Source organism: Gekko japonicus, unplaced genomic scaffold (genome assembly GCF_001447785.1).
Source record: "Gekko japonicus isolate JY-2015 unplaced genomic scaffold, Gekko_japonicus_V1.1 scaffold114, whole genome shotgun sequence".
Taxonomy (NCBI): domain Eukaryota; kingdom Metazoa; phylum Chordata; class Lepidosauria; order Squamata; family Gekkonidae; genus Gekko; species Gekko japonicus.
The window spans coordinates 776,374-795,458 of NW_015173125.1; the positions used below are offsets into that span (position 1 = coordinate 776,374).

General features: G+C 44.4%; 1 protein-coding gene across 1 annotated transcript in view; it reads right to left on the reverse strand.

Moving 5' to 3' along the window:
- AIG1 (androgen-induced 1) overlaps positions 1 to 19,085 on the reverse strand; it is a 174,225-nt gene that overhangs the window by 110,742 nt on the left and 44,398 nt on the right. Inside the window, exon 2 of the mRNA XM_015421989.1 lies at positions 9,924 to 10,079. Within this exon, the coding sequence (XP_015277475.1) occupies positions 9,924 to 10,079 (156 nt within the window). The remainder of the gene's footprint in view (positions 1 to 9,923; positions 10,080 to 19,085) is intronic.

The following is a 19,085-nucleotide window of genomic DNA, read 5'->3' on the forward strand; positions in this document are numbered from 1 at the left end:
CCCTGGTCCTGCCGTAACAGCACGCTGGGCCGGGGCCACGGCCATACAAGGGAAAACCATAGAGTTTTCCCTTGTATGGCCGTGGCCCCGACCCCAGCGTGCCCACGTCCCTTCCTGGTGATGCGCACGCAGGGGTGGGGTTCCCCCTGGGGCCCGATTCCACAGCATCAGAAATCAGGCCTCCAAAGCGGGGGTTTACCCGCCACCCGCCCCCACTTAGTAGCCCTACATCAAACAGAGGAAGAGTTAGGTTCATTGTCTGCACATGCACAGACAACAATATTGTTTTGAGAAGATTTAAAAACCCCAATGTAATTTTTTTAAAGGTTTTCGGATTTTTCTGGAAACCTGGGATGTCCCTCAAGTTTGGAGAAAAATATGTCAGTGTGAGCACAATCTGCACATTTAAATATCTGCAGATTGACCCACACTTGACAAATAGATATAGAGATGACTGACCAGAACCCTGTCATGCCAGTATTGACAATGGCACCATATTCCTTCTTTCTTTTTTTTTAATGCTGTTGACATTCAACTGAATAAACGGCTGGATGACAGAGAATTTGTTAATAATCTCCTGTTGCTTTCCTTGCTTCTTAGAAACATGTGCTATATTGCAAACAGTCAAAGTGAACCTGCATGAATTGCACATGAAACATATGCAATGGGGACATCAGTTGCAATGGTGGCGTGCGAAAAGCAGGGCCTGTATTAATGGATAGTATTAAGAGCTGAGCTGGACCCATAACAGAGTGAATCTAACGAAGCTGGCAAACACATGATGTATCTCATGAAGCAAGGAAAGCTTGCAGACTTTGCCAATGAGGTAAAAATGAAAAAAAAAAGAGAGAGAACATTCCATCTGTTTCCTAACCAAAGTCATCTAATGAATGGAACTGGTTCAGCAAAATTGGCTGCAACCATCTGGTGCTCCAGGTGGTGAGAGCTGTTTAACGAAAGTCCAAACACAGGTGAAAAAAGGGTACACAAAGGCTATTCTAATTTTAGCTAACTCTCCACTCCAGAAAATCCAGGCATCATACTTTTGGTGACCACCATGCAAACCATGGTGAGGTTTATAATGTTGTTTGTTTTCAAGTACAACTGGGTACAGTTTTATGCTCACGTGGTTCCACTTTCCTTATTTCAGAGAAATCAAATTGGATTCTACAATTTCTAACTTTGCAAGATGCTATTTTGTTAATAAAAAGGAGAAGTGCCTTAACGGAGAAACAGAAGCTGTCAATATGTCATGCTGCTCCTCTAAAAAAAACTATTGACCCGTGTTCCAAAACCTTTACACCTAACCCTGTAACCTCTAACCAAGGAAGATACTGTGAAACAAATCCATAGAGTTTTCCCTCGGATGACCGTGGCCCCGCCTCCAGCGTGCCTGGCATGGTTGCGTCACTTCCGGGTGACGTGCACATTGCGTACTTTGGGGGTGGGTTCTGGGGCCCGATCCGCTGGTGGCGGGGAACAGGCCTTTGGGGTGGGGGTTTCCCCACCCCCCGGAAGGACTTGGCAAACCTAGGTACAATCCTTACCAGAATTAATCCTCCAAAGCCTTTTGATTGCAATGTTTTGGGTAGCACTGTTGCACTATCAAGGGGCATTTTATGGCTTTCTGTTTTCCCACGGATAGTCATGGCCCCACCCCCAGCGTGCCCGGCGTGGTTGTGTCACTTCTGGGTGATGTGGTTGCGGCGTACGCGCACTCCAGGAGCAAGCCGGGAGTCCCCCGCTGCAGCAACAGGTAGGACTTGGCAACCCTAATTGTACCACTAGTTACTTAGTTGGTGAACCCAGAAAAAAACCCAGTAAAAAAGAGCACATGTGTTTTATGACTTTGTTTTCAACAATGACATTAATTAGAATCTTTGTCATTCTTTGGAAGAAACAGTAAGGGACTCTTTGTGCAATAAAAGCCTTCTTCATGTGATAAAGGAATGCATAACCATGGAAATGTGTGAACAAGTTTCTTTGTGAGTATGCCTAATGTATGTGGTCAGGAGATTACTGTGAAACCATTAAAAATTAAAATATGAATTTCAGCCTATCCTGTGAATGCACCCAAATAATGAGAAGAAAGCAAATCAGTATACTCAAGTTTCACTAGTGGGGCCTTCCTTGATTACTCACACACTGCACTAAAATACAAATGGTGCCTTTGGAGTTATTTGTATGGGCAGAACCAGGTTGTCATACGTAGCCCAGCTTCATAGCAGCATGAGCAACATTATGAATAATACTCACAACCCAATTTTTCTCTCCCTACTTTGGAAAAAAACATCTTTCCATTTTCCCCTTCTACTTTAATAGTCCAGAAAGCAACATGGCAAGCTTTCTTTGTGTTAAGTGTTTAACATCAGGAAATGACTACTGACTCAAGAGGAGAGAGAAGAAAGAGTTTGGGTAACGAGACCACAAACTGAAGAAAGATGAATGAGCATGACAAACAAGTGAAAAGAACAACTGTAACTTGCTATTTGCATGCCCTTAACCACAACCTTATGTGAAAATTCCAATTAATGTAATTTAAGGCTTTCATGAAGCCTGTATATTTGCTTTGTGTCAACCTAAATATTAACAGAAGTTCTTTGAATGAAGAACAAAATGTGTCTTGCAACACTGGCCAAAATCCTCTTCCATATTCTGTTCTGTGTCCTGAAGGGCGGTCATGACATATTCTACAGCACTGGGAATACTGATGGGTCTTGCTCTTGCTTTTACTATTGGAGTAACATAGCTAGATTTGAATCTAGTAGCACCTTAGAGGCCAACAAGATATTCAGGGTATTTCAGGGTACAAGCTTTTGAGAATTAAAGCTCCCTTCATCAGATGCGAAAGCTCATATCCCCCAAATACCCTGAAAATCTTGTTGGTTTCTAAGGCTGTGGTCACACCGGCAAGATAATTGTGCTTTGTTCCCACTTTAATTTAATCTGGAACATTTTTCTTTGGGTTGGGCTGATTAGATGAAGCCGGCCCCTCTCTTCCACCACCCGCTCGCCTGTCAGATCGTAAAGAAAATCCTTCCCCTGCCTGCCTCGAGCAAGCCGCCTCTTGCTGCCCAACTAGCCGAGAGGGCTGCTGCGCTTAGCTCGCCTCATTGGGGCTGCAGTGGAGCCTCCACTGCACCGGTGATCCTGACGGCCACGGGGCAGGTTCGGGCGGCTGCTGCTCCTGCCGCTGCTGTGGGGGGTGGTGCACTGCTGCTGCTGCCACCGTCGCCCCACAAAGACTCAGCCCCACCGTCTCCCCCATCCTCCTTGCCGACCCCCCCGTCCAAGCTGCTGGAGCCCCCGCCTCTCGTTCCCGCCTCCAAGCCCGTAAGTCACACTCACCACCTCCGCTGCCTCCTCCTCCAGCCGAGGGATGGCCCAGCTTGGTGTGTGGATCTGCCGCCCGCTCACCTGCAAGTCTGAAAGCTGGCACGGCACTCACCCCCCTCCGCTCCTGCTGCCCACTGCAGTTTCACTCCTGGGGCGGGCAGGACTTTTCTCCAAGCAGGATGAGCGCTTGTTTGCTCAAGCGCTCAAAGCTGGAAGGTTTTTTTTTAATCGCACAAAGAGCCGTCAGACGGCCCTAATCGCAATCATTGCGAAAGATGGCTGTCCAGATGGGTGAAATCACGCAATCAGAGCACAAGTGCCAGGAAACTACTTGATTTTCCCGGGGGCAGGAAAACTCAGAACCACATTGTGGGAGTGAGCCTGCTTCGGCACAGGAGGCGGATTGGCACATATGAACGGAAAATTTAAATGCGAGAGGGAACAGCGGCGAATCCTGATCAAAAGGACCGTGTGACTGCACCCTAAGATGCTACCAGATTCAAATCTAGCTGTTCTACCGCAGGCCAACATGGCTACTCTCTGAAACTATCTTATTGGAGTAATATGTTGCCTTCCAGTTTCAAAACAAGGCCCTTGCTTTATTAAACAGAAGAGCAGAGGAAGGAGGATTGCAGGGAAGCTCTGAGTTCTGTCACTCTGGGATCTAGCAGTGGGTCCCCCTTTCTCTTTCTCCCACTCTCCCCCTGACTTGTGGGCTGAGTTAGATGGCTGTGTCTTCCAACCTTTCTTAATACTGACTCAGGTCTGCAGGGAAGGGACTGTAACCTTTCCCAGCAGAATTTATGTAACTTTGGCTGCCTTTTACTCAGCTCTACCGACATAGGTGCCTTTCCCCACCCCCATATGGAAGCAGCTAAAGTGAGCTCTGACTCATGCTGGAATAAATTTTATTAATCTTTAAGATGCCATTGGACTCCCTTTTTTTGTTGCTCCTACAGTCTAACACAGCTATAGGCACTGAAAAAACAGGTGCTAAAGGATTTTTCAAAATTCTTTTTAAAATTAGCATTCTATATAATTCTGAACAATGGCCTTATAGTCTCGATAAAAAAAAAAATCCACACATTTCGAGATTGCTGGGCAATCCCCAAATAACATTTACTAAGACTTCCAAGAAATGTTAAAAATGGTAAAAGATAGCAGGGAGGGAAGATAATATTGGAAAGGGGGGAACAAAAATGGTGAAAATGGAAAAAGGCTATCCTAAAGCCAGGAGACAAGAAAAGAAAAAAGGTGGGTAAACGAACCAGTGGTGGGCAGAGGCTGCCAAAAGGAAAACCAGAAAAAATAGTAGGTGGGTGAAAGGATAGAAGGAAAAAGGCTTTAAGTACCGCAGAAGAAAGAGCCCTTTTAATTATGCCCCTGATAAGGTCATTTAGGTTCCAAGGACAACTAGTAATCCAGTCCGAGGAACTTTTGCTGAAATACTTACTGGAGGACAAATCCATGGCAATATCAAGGAAGGTTGCTACATTTCTTTTTATTGCAATTATAAAGCGTAAGCACCTCCTTAATACTCCTCATGATGTCTTTTCTCTGTAACACTTCTCGATAACCTGGAGATTGTTTTTGATTTTGTATGCTGTTTGACGGGTCTTTGACCGTAATAAACTGATTGATTGATTGCTTTAAGTACTGGCCAGGGAAGGTAAAGAGTCAGAGAAAGAATGGTGAAAGAATATTCCCTTCCATGATACCTCACCAGTCGCTTGTCTATATTTCCTTAAGAGATGTTGACTATTGAGCATTTTGTCTTGAAATTAATATGATAGCCTGGCCACAGTTATGTGTTAATGTGTGACTTAAAGAACTATTATTTTCTTCACCCAGATTTTTGGGCTGAGAACATTTTTTAAAAGAGAAAAATCTGTATGCTTAACCAAGAGAAGAAAAAATTAAGAATGACTCTTGGAACTCATATGATTGTGTGAATGTTTTTGTTTTATCTTTGGTTAAATTACTTAGAAAAAAGCCAAGATTATAATAAGAGGAATCATGCACAGAAATTTTTTGCTCAGTGTTTTAGGATTTGCAATGATTTCTGGAACAAGTTTTCATAGGGAATTTGTGAAAAATGTATTAAACTTAGTGAAGTGCTGGGTTTGAAAAAAGGGGCAGATGGTGTGTTTATATTTAACAGGAAGGACTACAAGAAGATCTGGCTTATATAATAGAGGAACTTTTATATGGGTATAGTTGAATGAATTATGGATTTTGCATTAGGTTTATGGATTCAATTTATAATAGAAAAAACAATTAAATTGTATGGAAAAAGTAATGGGCTTGGATAACATTAATTTATATGTTTAGGGCAACTGGCTTCTTTTGTGGCGTTACTACATTAATTTTAATCAGAAATATAACAAACACTTTATTCACATCTGTTTATTTTCCTATTTCGGAATTCCCTCTTGATTCCACTGTAGGCAGAAAATAAATCCCTCTGGAATGATCCACTGTGAGCACTCTAGCTAATCTAAATTAAAATATTAATACTTATTTCTACAGGGAAGATGCATTTTAGACCAAGGGGAAAGTGAGGGTATTGTTTACTTTGTGTGCAGATACACCGATGGATAACAAGATCCCTGAGGTGAATGAAATGTATTTCCTTAACAAAAATCAGAAGTGTAAAGTGGATGCCAAAATCTCTCAGTAGGTTTCTACAGATGGAGGAAGGTTGCCAATCTGCAGGTGGTGGCTGGAGATCTCCTGGGATGACAACCGTTCTCCAGGCAACAGAGATCAGTTCCACCTGGAGAAAATGGCCGCTTTGGAGGGTGGCACTCTATGGCATTACACCCCACTGTAGTCCCTCACCTCACCTCCCCAAACCACACCCTCTTCAGGCTCCACACCCCAAATCTCCAAGTATCTCTCACCCCAGAGCTGGCAGCCATACAGCTGGAGTATATGACTAGGATCTTCAGTCTGACAGGTAACCTTTTGTCTGCTGACTTGCTCTTTGTCTTGTGAGGCTTCCCCTTACTTCCGTTATTAAGGGTCCCCAAAAAATCTTGTTAGTTGCAAAATTGCTTCCTACAAATATGCTGGAAAACTCAGAACAACTACAATCCAGGACAGAGTATAGTTAATTTGAAAACCTTCTTTGTGTCTGACACGGTGATGAAGAAATCCTACTTGACCGTCACCACTGTGTCAATGATGCGCTATACAGTAAAGCTCTTTGAGAGATAAAAGGCCTGTCATGGCTGGGCCGTAATTGTGATGGAATTGTGTTCCCAATGGCTTACTTCCACTCTGTCTTGGATGCCATTCTGCAGCTCCATGGAGAAGTTGCCCACAGACTCTGTTTGTTGCATTTGCTTGAGTGAGTTTCAGCTGAAGACACTAGAGGATGTTCTCAGAAAAGTACAACTGCTCACATGCGAATCCAAGCTCTGGCTGGTTCTTGCAAACCAGAAGAGGCTTTCCAGTTTAGTCCAGGTGTTGATAAATGTTTCTTTTCATTATAGATGGTAGGTTCTGCTCGTTTTAAGGAGGTCATTATGAAACTGCTGCTGGAAAAAAATATCTTTAGACTGCCACTGAGAAATTCCTGGAGATTTCATGCTGCAGCCTGGGGAGAGGAGGGTTTGGGGAGGGTGGGGTCAGGACCTCAACAGGGTATAATGCCACAGAGTCCACCCTCCAAAGCAGCCATTTCCTCCAGGGGGAACTGATCCATGTAATCAGGGGATCAGCTGTAATCTCAGAGGAGATCTCCAGGCTGCCTTAGGGTTGCCAAATCTAAATTGCCCGGGAGCGGGGGGCTCCCGGACGATGTCGGGGTTGTGCGCGCGCGCGCCGGGTGCACGTCACCCGGAAGTGACGTCACACTTTCCCCCTCAAATGGCGTGGCCCCGCCCCCAGCGTGCGACGTCACTTTCGGGTGACGTGTACGCAGGGGTGGGGTTTCCCCCGGGCCCCGATTCCAGCGCGCCGGAAATCGGGGCTCCGAAGCGGGGGATTCCCCGCCCCCCGGCTGCATTTGGCAGCCCTAGGCTGCCTTGAGGTTGGCAACCCTACTAAATTACCAGCCAGCTGGGCAAAGACCCTCAGTATGATGTACTCTGGGGATTTTTCTCAATGCAACATTATATTGACCCATATCTGTGTGGCTTCAGTCTTGGTACTAAAACTGCTTTGGCTTGTGGACTTAAATACTTGTACCCCAAGGGTATTCTCATGTAGCAGAGCAAGCTGAGGTAGCCTTTGATTGCCATAAGGCAATCAGACTTAGAGAGGTGGGGCAAAGCAACTTTGGCACTCCTAGAAAGCAAACAGAGTTATACAGCAGGAAGCATTTTGCACAATCCGACAGCCAGGCAGAGTTACAGAGCACACAGAGAGGGGTGTCTGGCAGGCAGTATTATACAATGGCCAGCAGCTTACTTCTGGCATCCCAAGAAGGCAAGGCAAGCAGCAGTACAACAGAGTGGACAGGCAGCAAGGACCACTTAGAACTCTGAGGAGGAAATGCAGAATCCTTGAGCGGGTACAGAGCCAGGTGTGATGGTTGCATGTCCTAGAAGACAAGCAACAAGGCATGGTAGGCAAAGCTGGCATTTTAGAGGTACCCATATATCTCAGGTTTGGCTTTTGCTAAAAAAGCAGGAATAATTCCATTTGTTGCTTATTCTGCACACACAAGACACACTGATTGAAAACACTGGAGTGAATGTGAATGCTTGGTGAAAAGAACTTGTCGTGTGAATCAATTGTGCTTTGCAATCAGTAACACAGTCACATATAGAGACACAAAGAATGCCTCCACTGGCACTTCAGATGCTCTTTCGGATGTGTCCAAGGCAGGTCTTCGGGTGCTGGCTTCAATGTTGCCTCTTATTTCTAATTTATTCATTTGCTGCCTTTTTATGCTGCCTTTCTTCAAGGAGCTCAGGACATTGTACATGGCTCTCTCCTCCTCCATTTTATCCTCAAAACAACCCTTTGAAGTAGGTTACATTGAACTCAGAAGTCCCTTGCCCTAGCCCAGGACTTCAGCTACTATCCCGCACTGATTCTCTTAGCTTCTTTGGAAAGAGTATTATTATTATTTATTATTATGTATTGAATTTCTGAATTGCCCAGTCCCTGAGTGCACAGGGTTCTGAGTGATTTACAACAGGTTAAAAACATACCAAAAAACACAGATTAAAATCCAAAGATCAATATTCCTACTTTGATAATCTCCAGATGGCATCCATAATTTAAAACTTACTCTGGACTGTTCTGTCTTGTGGGAAGGTTAAGGAGGAGGCCAAAGGGAGCAAGATGGAAGAAGCTTTGATAGAAAATCATTGCTGTCCTCAACCAAAAGCCTAGCAAGAACATCTCTGCCTTACAGGCCCTGTAGAATTTGATTAAGTCCTGCAGGGCCCTGATAGAAGTTGGCAGAAAGTTCCACCAGGTCGAATTCAGGGCCAAAAAGGCCCTGGCTCTGGTCGAGGACAGCCAAATATCCTTGGGGCCAGGGATCACCAGCAGATTGATCTCAACAGAGTGTGACACTCTCCCAGGGACGTACCAGAGGAGAGGGTCCCAGATATATGCAGGTCCCAAACTGCTCAAGGCCTTAAAGGTCAATACCAGCACCTTGAATCTGACTCGGTATTCCACTGGAAGCCAGTGTAGCAGGCACACCACAGGTTGTACACAAGGTGCTAAGAGAGACAAGGCAGGAGAAAGAGTCTCTTTACATCCACTTGTCAGTAGCCGTGCCAACTCTACTGCCAGCCTGACACAAGCAGTGGCAGCAACCTCACTCTCTGCTTTTAAAACATTCATGGGGCTGAACATGAGCTGGGAAATTTTTTGGAGTATCTCCCGCCTTAGGAGAGCTAAAGGAGTATCTCCTTAAGCCATACTCAGCCTGAGGATTATTTTTCAAAGAGTCAGCTTGTTGTTTGGAAATTTCCATTGGGTTGAGGTTGTCCTGCAGCAAGAGGAGAGGCACAACAGAAACCCCTTCAATGCAACATTTTCTTGCAAGGTCCCGACAGATGTGATGAGTAAATGACACATCCTTCCAGGATATGTGAAATGAGCATTGAGTATTCCTTTTTAATGACCATTTATTGTTAAATCCAATCAGGGGTCATTTCGTAGAAAAAGAGGTGCAGGAGCTCATTAGCATAACTTATTTGCATATGCCCCACTCCCTGACATCACTGGAAGTGTGTCAGAAGGCAACACCCACCACTCAGGCTCCACTGGACTGTTTTGAATTGCTAGCTATTGCGGGGTGTGTGTGTGCAGATCTGTCCTCGCAGAGGAGGGAGAGCTTGTACCTGAATAAAACTTGGTCTTAAAGGTCCCACTGGACTGTCTTGGACTGCAACTTACCTGCCTGCTTCTTCCTCTGACTGAGGGCTGCTGGGAGCAGAGGGTGGGGCTTGTTGCATGTGCCCGCCCCCTGGGCTCTTTACTGCCGGAGCTCCGCTCCTGTGCGCTCCCGCAGGAAATGACCCCTGAATCCAATAAATATTTTTAGGGACTGAAAATAATGCTATAGTTATCCAGGCCAAACTGGAAGGGCATTAATAACTTTGTATGTTACTTACAACTCCAATAGGAAAAGCTAAGACAGCCATCATCCAGTCACGGAGGGAAATTAGCTTTTTTAGTTGTCTTTCTTGTTCTTGGCTGTCATTTCCTTTGGTCAGAAGGCTGGAAAGGTCAGTCAGTACGCAGATCCCAAAAAAGACTGCTTGAATAACCTGCATTAGGGGGGGGAAAAGAATATCTTGAACACTATAGTAGTGTGTAAGTGAAATCTAAACAGCTGCACTAAGGAGATGACTAGATTTCCCAAGTTTCCATTTGGACTGTAAATTAAACAAACACAACACCAAAACAGTGGACCATGAACCATGCCTGTGTGTGCTATCTTTACTGTACACAAACAAAATATTCTTCTTTCTATAAATAGACATTTTGTTATATTAAGCCACTTTCTAAAATAAATATAAAAATGTCAGAGGTTATCTTTGTGCGCTGTGGGGAATTGCACCATGTGGGATGCTGTGCAAGAAGGAAGCCATGAGGGAGGAACATGTGACAATAAACAGAAGATACCATCAGAAGGATGTTTGCTCTAGAAAACCCCATAGAGTGCAACTGAAACAGAAAGTTAGAGCTCAATGCAGGTGGAATTAAGGGGGAGAAGTAAGCTGGGACTTGAAGAGAATCAGGATATGGGAAGAGCATAGCTACTTTGCTCATTTTGGAATGTGAGTTGTGAAGGGAACCCAACAGTGACAGGTCTTGTGGTCTAGTAGCATGCAGGCAGTGAAGCAGACAGATAGTTTACAAGCAGTTCACTCTGAGCCCGAATGGGGAACCAGGCCAGAGTTAGCGGCTTCATAGATAGACTTACCTTATCCCTGCTGGACTGGAAACTGTAATTTACCCTCTGGCTACATGAATAGTGTATTGCGGTTACTAACAGACCAGCAACTCATGTCTTCTGTAAGTTACCATGTTAACACAGAGAGTAAGACACCTGAGTCTCAGTGGGCAAGTCCCTAATTTAGGATTTTTGGTGCCTTAAAAGAGGCTATTGATTCAACTCTGTCAATAAAGCCCCACCACTATTCTTACCAAATGAACATTGAATGAAAAAGGATTGGGGGGGGGGAGTTGGTCTCCAGTCACTAGTCTCTGGGGCTTCCATGTCAAGAACAAGTACAGCTACTCAAGAATTGCTCCTCTAATTTATTATGCGACACATCTCATATGGAATCATAAAACAAAGTATACTGTGATAGCCAGATTAAAGTTGAAATTAAATCAAATCAAATTGAAACTGAAACATGGCAAGGTCCAAGGAAGGAGGAGGAGGAGGAGGAGATTGGATTGATACCCCGCCCTTCACTCAGAGTGGCTTACAATCTCCTTCCCTTCTCTCCTCACAACAGACACCCTGTGAGGTAGGTGGGGCTGAGAGGGCTCAAGAGAACAGCTCTGTGAGAACTGTGGCTGACCCGAGGTCACCCAGCAGCTGCATGTGGAGAAGTGGGGAATCAAACCCGGCTCTCTCAGATCTGAGTCTGTGCACTTAACCACTATACCAAACTAGCTCTCTGATACAGTACTTTGGGGGAAACAGTCCCTTTACTACTTGAAGAGGGTCTAAGATATTAACACATCATAGCTAATTCGTAACTTGATGCCTGGTAAAAGATGCTAATACAAACTATTAGTGGTTTTAGATTTGCTCATTTGATTTCCCCAGGACTATTTTTGGGCAGGAACGCACAGGAACGGAGTTCTGGCTGGCTCCCGAGTTGGCCACGCCCAGCAGGAACTCATTAGCATAATAGGCCACACCCAACTGCAGAAACTCATTAGGATTGGCTACATTAGGGGTGTGTGGCCTAACATGCAAAGAAGTTCCTGCTACAAAAAAAGCTCTGGGTTTTGACAATTAACAAAGTAAACAGAATAAGAAGCAAAAGGTGGGTGTGGCTGGATGACCACACTTCTGGTAACATGGGGGTGTGGCCTAATATGCTATTGAGCTGTGCTGTCAGGGGTGTGATGTAATATGCTAATGAGTTTCTGCTGTTGGGTGTGGCCTATTATGCTAATGAGTTCCTGCTGGGCTTTTTTTTTTTACAAAAGAAGCCCTGGACTTTCCTCCCCTAGAGGATAAGTGTGCATCCAAACTGCAGGAGGCTGCCTACGTGTCCTAGAATTGAGTGAACTCTGAGGAAATCAATCTACATAAACAGGACAGGTCTAAGTTCACCAATCACCATGCTTTATCTATTAAAAAAGTCTCAGAAAATTCATTCTGTGAGGCAAACAGTTTATTCTGCATACAGGTAGATCCAAGGCAAGGGCTTTCGACAGATTTTCTCCAGTATTACTGGCTTAAATTCAAGTTCCTAACCAACTGTGCTTCAAAATTTAAGGTACTGCAATGTGGAACCCAAGTAAAGCCTTGCCACAAAAACAAATACAGAGGATTATCAGATGTGAACATACAAGAGGAAAGATGTTTTAAAGAATAACTCAAGGATTATAGAAATGCTTACGCTTTGCACTAAATGACTACCTAAATCCACCCAGATAAGGAGTTACTGGGTTTGTTAAATGAAATCATAAGTACACTTCTGATAACTACTTCACTCTTTTTAATACAGTGGGCTATGGAAAGTGGTGTGACTTAAATTCCCTAAGTCCCACAGGCCAGGCACTTTATGTCAAACATTTTTATTTAAGGAGGTCATACTAGAAACAACCTCATGAATTTCAGAGTAAGAACATTTAGGCATATCACAAAAAATATTTCTTAACTGTGAGATCTATGACAGCATGGAATGGTATCCCGAATGCTGTGATGGATTGGAGCAAACGGGACAAAATACTCTATGTGTGCCCATAGACAATGCTGCATTGGTAACATTTTGAGATGTGATTTCATAGGCTTTTATAAATTGTATACCAAGATTTTAAAAATCAAATTATAACAAAAAAGAGCTGTTGCTACTGATATAAGATCAAAAACTAACCCCCCCCCAAGGGAATTAAGTTGTACATTTCCTAATCAGTCATAAACTGAGCCTGCCCCCATTATCCATTCTTCTACAGCAAGGTCAACGAAGGGATGGGAATAAAGTCTCAGACACACATCTCTGAGTTTCAGCTTATGGGAATCTTTGCCAGATATGAGGCAGAGTGTTGTGACTTCTTAATAAATTTATTTTATTTTATTAGACGTCTGGAGACTGTCCTATGAGGAAAGGTTGAAGGAGCTGGGTATGTTTAGCCTGGAAAGGAGATGACTGAAAGGTGATATGATAACCCTCTTCAAGTACTGAAAGGGCTGTCGTATAGAGAATGGTACGGAATTGTTTTCTATTGCCCTAGAAGGTCAGACCAGAACCAATGTGTTGAAATTAAATCAGAAGAATTTTGGCTAAACATTAGGAAGAACTTCCTGACAGAGTGGTTCTTCAGTGGAACAGGCTTTCTCAGGAGGTGGTGGGCTCTCCTTCTTTGGAGGTTTTCAAACAGAGGCTAGATGGCCATCTGACAGCAATGCTGATTCTGTGAATGCAGGCAGATCATGAGAGAGAGGGCAGGAAGGGCTGCCTCAGTGCTTATTTCTCGTGGCCCTTTCTTACACGCACAGGGAAATGCTGATCGCCACTTTGGGGTCAGGAAGCACTTTTTCTCCAGGCCGGTTTGGTTGGAGCTCTTGGAGGGTTTTTGTCATCTTCTGGGCATGGAACAGTGGTAACTGGGAGGTATTTGTAAATGTCCTGCATTGTGCAGGGCGTTGGACTAGATGATCCTGGAGGTCCCTTCCAACGGTATGATTCTGTGATTCTATCCCATTCCATTCAAAATACAATAATCTAGCATATTACAATTTAAAATCCATGTTATTATAAATTATTATAAATTAAGCCTAAGACATCTTTACTACATCAGATGGTGCCCTAATATCTATCATAGGTGGGACAACTGGGGGCAGCCAGCACAGAGAAGGAGAGAGGGGGAGAGAAGGGAAGAGGGAGGCCCACATATCTCTAAAGCCATCACTGTCCTTAACCATATCTCTGGTGGAATATCTTGGTTTTACAGGCCCTGCGGAATTGAACCAAGTTCCACAGGGCCCAAGTTTCACTAGACAGAGAGTTCCACCAGGTTGGGGCCAGGGTTGAAAAGGCCCTGGCCCTGCTTAAGGACAGACGGACCATTTTGGGGCCAGGAATCACTAGTAAGTTGATACCGGAAGAGCATAAGGCTCTCTGAGGGGTATATAGGGAGAGGTGGTCCCACAGATACGATGGTCCCAGACCATTTTGGGCTTTGAAGGTAAGAACCAAAACCTTGAACTTGATTCGGTACTCGATCTGGAGAGTTGATAGAGCACAGTTGATAGAGCACAGGTTGTACGTGTGCTCTCAGAGGGGTCCCAGTGAAGACACCCGCTGTTGCATTCTGGACCAGCTGAGGCTTCCGGAGCAAGTTCAAGGGCAGCCCTGCACAGAGCAAATTACAGTAGTCTAATCTAGAGGTGACTGTTGCATGGATCACTGTGGCTGGGTCTACACAGGACAGGTAAGGGGTCACTTGCTGGGCTTGGCAAAGATGGAAAAACGCTGCCCTGGCTGTATTTGTAACCTGAGCCTCCAGTGAAAGGGAGGCATCTAGAATCACACCCAGACTCTTGGTGGAGGGAGTTGGTACTAGCTGTACTCCATCAAGAGTGGGAAGCTGAACTCCTCGACCCAGACCCGCCTGGCCTAGCCAGAGGACCTCCATCTTCGAAGGGTTCAGCTTCAGGTGGCTCTGCTTTAGCCATCCCACCACAGCCTCCAGCCACATCTTCTGGGATCCATCTGTCTGTCCATTATCAGATAAAGCTGGGTGTCATCTACCTATTGATGACCCCCAAGCTTGAATCTCCTGACTAACTGGGCAAGAGGGTGCATGTAGATATTAAATAACATTGGGGAGAGGATTGCCCCCTAAGGGACTCAGCACATCAATGGGTGCCATGATGAGACCTTCTTCCCTAGCGCCACCCTTGGTCCCCACCCTTGAAGAAAGGAGCACAGCCACTGAAGGACTGTTCTATGTAATCCAGTGGCAGTGAAGCAGTGGGTCAACAGGTCATGGTCAACCATGTCAAACGCTGCTGAAAGATCTAACAAGAACAGCACCACAGACCCACCTCAATCAAGTTGTCTATGGAGATCATCTGTAAGGGCGACCAACACCATCACCATCCTATGGCCAGGACAGAAGCTGGATTGGAATGGGCCCAAGGCCAATGTGTCCTCCAGAAAAGCCTGCAGTTGTTCTGTCACCACCTGCTCAACCACCTAACCCAGGAACGGAAACTTTGAAACTGGGTATTAATTGGCAAGATCAGCAGGATCTAGCAATGGTTTTTTCAACAACGGCCTCATCACCACCTCCTTCAACATTCCCGGGAAGACACCCAAACCCAAGGACAGATTAATGATGCCTGCCAGGGAAGTTTGTACCCTCTTCACACTGGCTTTAACCAGCCAGGAAGGGCACGGGTAAAGGGGGCAGGTGGTGGATTTAATATGAGGGATGAGTTGTAGCTCAGTGGTAGAGCATCTGCTTTGCATGTAGAAGGTCTCAGGCTCAGTCCTTGGCATCTCCACTTAAAGGATTTGGTATTAGATGACATGAAAGGCCTCTGGCCACTGCCAGTCTGAGCAGATAATAATGACTGTGATAGAACAATGGTCTGATTCTTTATAAAACAGTTTCATATGCTCATGTTATGAATCTGTCATTTTTTTCATAATTTCTCAACCTGTGATTTAAGAAAGTCAATATGTAAATACTTGGGAAGTCGCTCTGTTTCAGTCTTATAGCTGTGATGAGGAGCAATGTGGCCAGGCACAATGGATTGCTGCATCAGAGAAGTAATCTGTTCTTCCTGTTATGCTTATGTCCTCTGAATCTCCTTGAAATAAACAGCAATGAGTAATTTAAACAATTCTACAGGTTTTCACTGATATTCTAGGCTCTGTGGAGGAAAGTTGCAGCAGGACTGTACACTTTTAGAATCATGAATATGGATGTGTAAAAACAATTAATTGTAATAATATATAGTGATCTACCTTGGATTCTCAGACATCACAGGTATAATAAATAGCCAGCAATGATATCCATTACTTCACTAAGACAGACTTGAATGGAGTGGTTATACTATCTACTAAAACAGGCAGCAGCTGGAAATGACAGCAGAAAGCATTTAGAACTATCACTCTGTGAAATAAATTGCTTGAAAACCGGCCAGGTCACATAACTTTCACCTTTTAAGCATGCCAGACCCACAAGTCTGTTTTCTTTCTTCAAAGCAACTAGAATATGATTTATTTCCTTAGATAATCTCTTACAACTTTTCTTGTTACCTCTACATACTTATTAGATTCATTCTCCAGTCCCAAAACAAGATGTGGTTATTTGAACATATATTAAGCTAAGCAGTGAATGTGATTCAAGACTCAGTCAAGTACATTTTAGGTCAGACTATTTGTCTCTTTGGCCACTGGAAGGAATTTGACTGGACTGCTCTTCTTGGGATCAAACCAGTTATGGAGTAAATGCATTCACATTATCTGTGGTTGTAAAGTAAAGACAGACCTACAGGGAACAACAGTGTTCAGACATATTAAGTTTCAATGAGTCATCAGTGACAAAGTAGTTTTGACACAGAGGAGCTTCTATACCAGCTGAAGGAAATGATTTGAGAATCATTTCCCTTCTCAGTTACCCCCGGTTACCAGTTTATTATTCTAATCAACGTAAGAAATGTATAATGTTATACATTAATTGCACACATTAAAATACCGTAAGCTAAAGATAAGGCTGATAAAAGTGTATGGGCCTGATAATCTGAAAAAAGAAATAGACTATGCTGTTTATATGTTTTATTGACCAGCTACATTCTTTAAACAGAAACGACCCAAAACTCAGAATCTCCTTTTTGATTTCAGATCTGATGTGATCTTTGTCTTGGTCCAGAATTTATAGAAAACCTGTAGTTTTGCCACTACTGAAAGTAAAAATTTATAAGTGCAAGCAGCTTGAAGTCAGGATTGTAACTGAACCTGGAGAAAGGAAGGTATTCTGCATCAATCAATCTAGCCATCCCAGCATCACTTCACTTGCCCCAGCCAAGCATAAGTACAAAAAAGAGCCCTGCTAGATCAGACCAGTGGTCCATCCACTTCAGCATCCTGTTTCACACAATGACTAACCAGTAGCCCTGGAGGGATAACAAACAGGACATAGAGGCCAAGCCTTCTCCTGATGTTGCCTCTTAGCACTGGGCTTTAGGAATTTACTAAATATTGAGCTTCCTTTTAGTTACCAATAATAGTAGCCATGAGCCATCTATGCTCATGGCCATCACTACATCCACTGGCAGTGAATTCCAAAATTTAATTACTTGTTGAGTGAAGAAGCACTTTCTTTTGATTGTCTAGCCAGAGAGTTGCACCCAGGAGAGAGAGACTTGGAAATCCACAACTAGCTTGTATCTCTTCCTTTTGAGGAGGAAGAGGTGGAATGATCTACAAGGAGGTGGTCAGACAAGAGGTTATAAAATCTCTGGACACAGAGATGAAATACTGTAAAGGACTATATAAGATCTCAGCTAGCATGAAAGATTAAGCAGCTAAAGAAAGAGAAGGAAACCCTGCTCCTAGGAAACTGAGGTAAATGAGTGTTTTCAAAACCTTATAACGTCACAAATGAATAGCCTATTCTTAATCTAACCTTCTTATAAGGTGTGGTGGAACAACCCACTCTGTCCAGCAAGCCATCCAAGGTCTCCTGTGGTGGAACAACCCACTCTGTCCAGCAAGCCATCAAAGGTCTCCACCTGGCACATGCCAGCCACCTGGCTTTTTTAAAAACCTGGAGGGGCTTTTTTCTCCTTCTCTCAGTGCAACCACCGCCACCACCTGGCTTTTGTAGGAACTACATGTTGCGAGGCCCAGGGCCCCCAGTTTCCCTCCCCTGTGTAGCCATTCTAATGCCATGCCTTGTGTCTGTGTCACCTGCTACCCAGCATCTGGTTACCATGGGGACAGCTTACTGCACTTGTGCATCACTGGGGGAGTAGCCACTTGCCAGTTGACTGCCCCTCCCCTTCCTCTGGTGCTCCTTTTAAAAGAGCATGTCTGAAACAACACAGATCTATTTGGTACAGAGAACTGCTTTCAGCATTAAAAATTATGAAACCTTCATTAAAAGGAAATGCTCACAGCACAGCAGCAAACTGAGCAAGGGAATTCCCAAGGAGCAGGCGTCTTTTAATTTAGATTAAAATTTAATCTTTTAATTTAGGTTAGAATAAGAATAGGCTATTCATTTGTGATACTGAAAACCCCATGGACGCAAACTGGCCCGGTTACCCTCAGCGACCAAGAGGGACAACTGTACCTTGCAACCCTTGAACTTGAGCAGACCCTGGGTGAGAGCCCTTGATGGAATCAGTCCAACAGAGACCCCCCCCATGTCAAGGACTTTTTACATCTCCCTCTCCCCAGCTCTTCTGAGGGGGGGGGAGTCAAAGAAGCCCTTCCTGAAATCTCCAGAAACAGACACTTTTAGCATTTTAAACTCCCAAATTCTCTCTTCCCTGCTAGATATCACCTTTCTAACTACAGAGTTACTTGACGATCTCATTGTATCCAGCCAGTCCTGACATTTGCATCTCTAAAGCCTTGTTGGGTGAGGCTGGAAGGCAATTGACTTCCCCCATCCTGCATGTCCCCCTCATGGATCACTGCCTTGTCGTGGCGAGGGGGCTTGCGCAGTTCAATGAAGCTGTGGGCTATGCCGTGAAGGGCCACCCAAGACGGACAGGCCACAGCAGAGAACTCAGACCAAGCGTGATCCACCTGGAGAAGGAAATGGCAACCCACTCCAGTATTTTTGCCAAGAAAACCCCATGGACAGTATCAAAAGGCTAAAAGATATGACGCCGGAAGATGAGCCCCTCAGGTCGGAAGGTGTCCAATATGCTACTGAGGAAGAGCAGAGGACAAGTACAAGTAACCCCAGAAAGAGTGAAGCGGCTGGGCCAAAGCCGAAAGGACCCTCAGTTGTGGATGTGTCTGATGGTGAAAGGAAAGTCCAATGCTGCAAAGAACAATACTACATAGGAACCTGGAATGTAAGATCTATGAATCAAGGTAAGCTTGACATGGTCA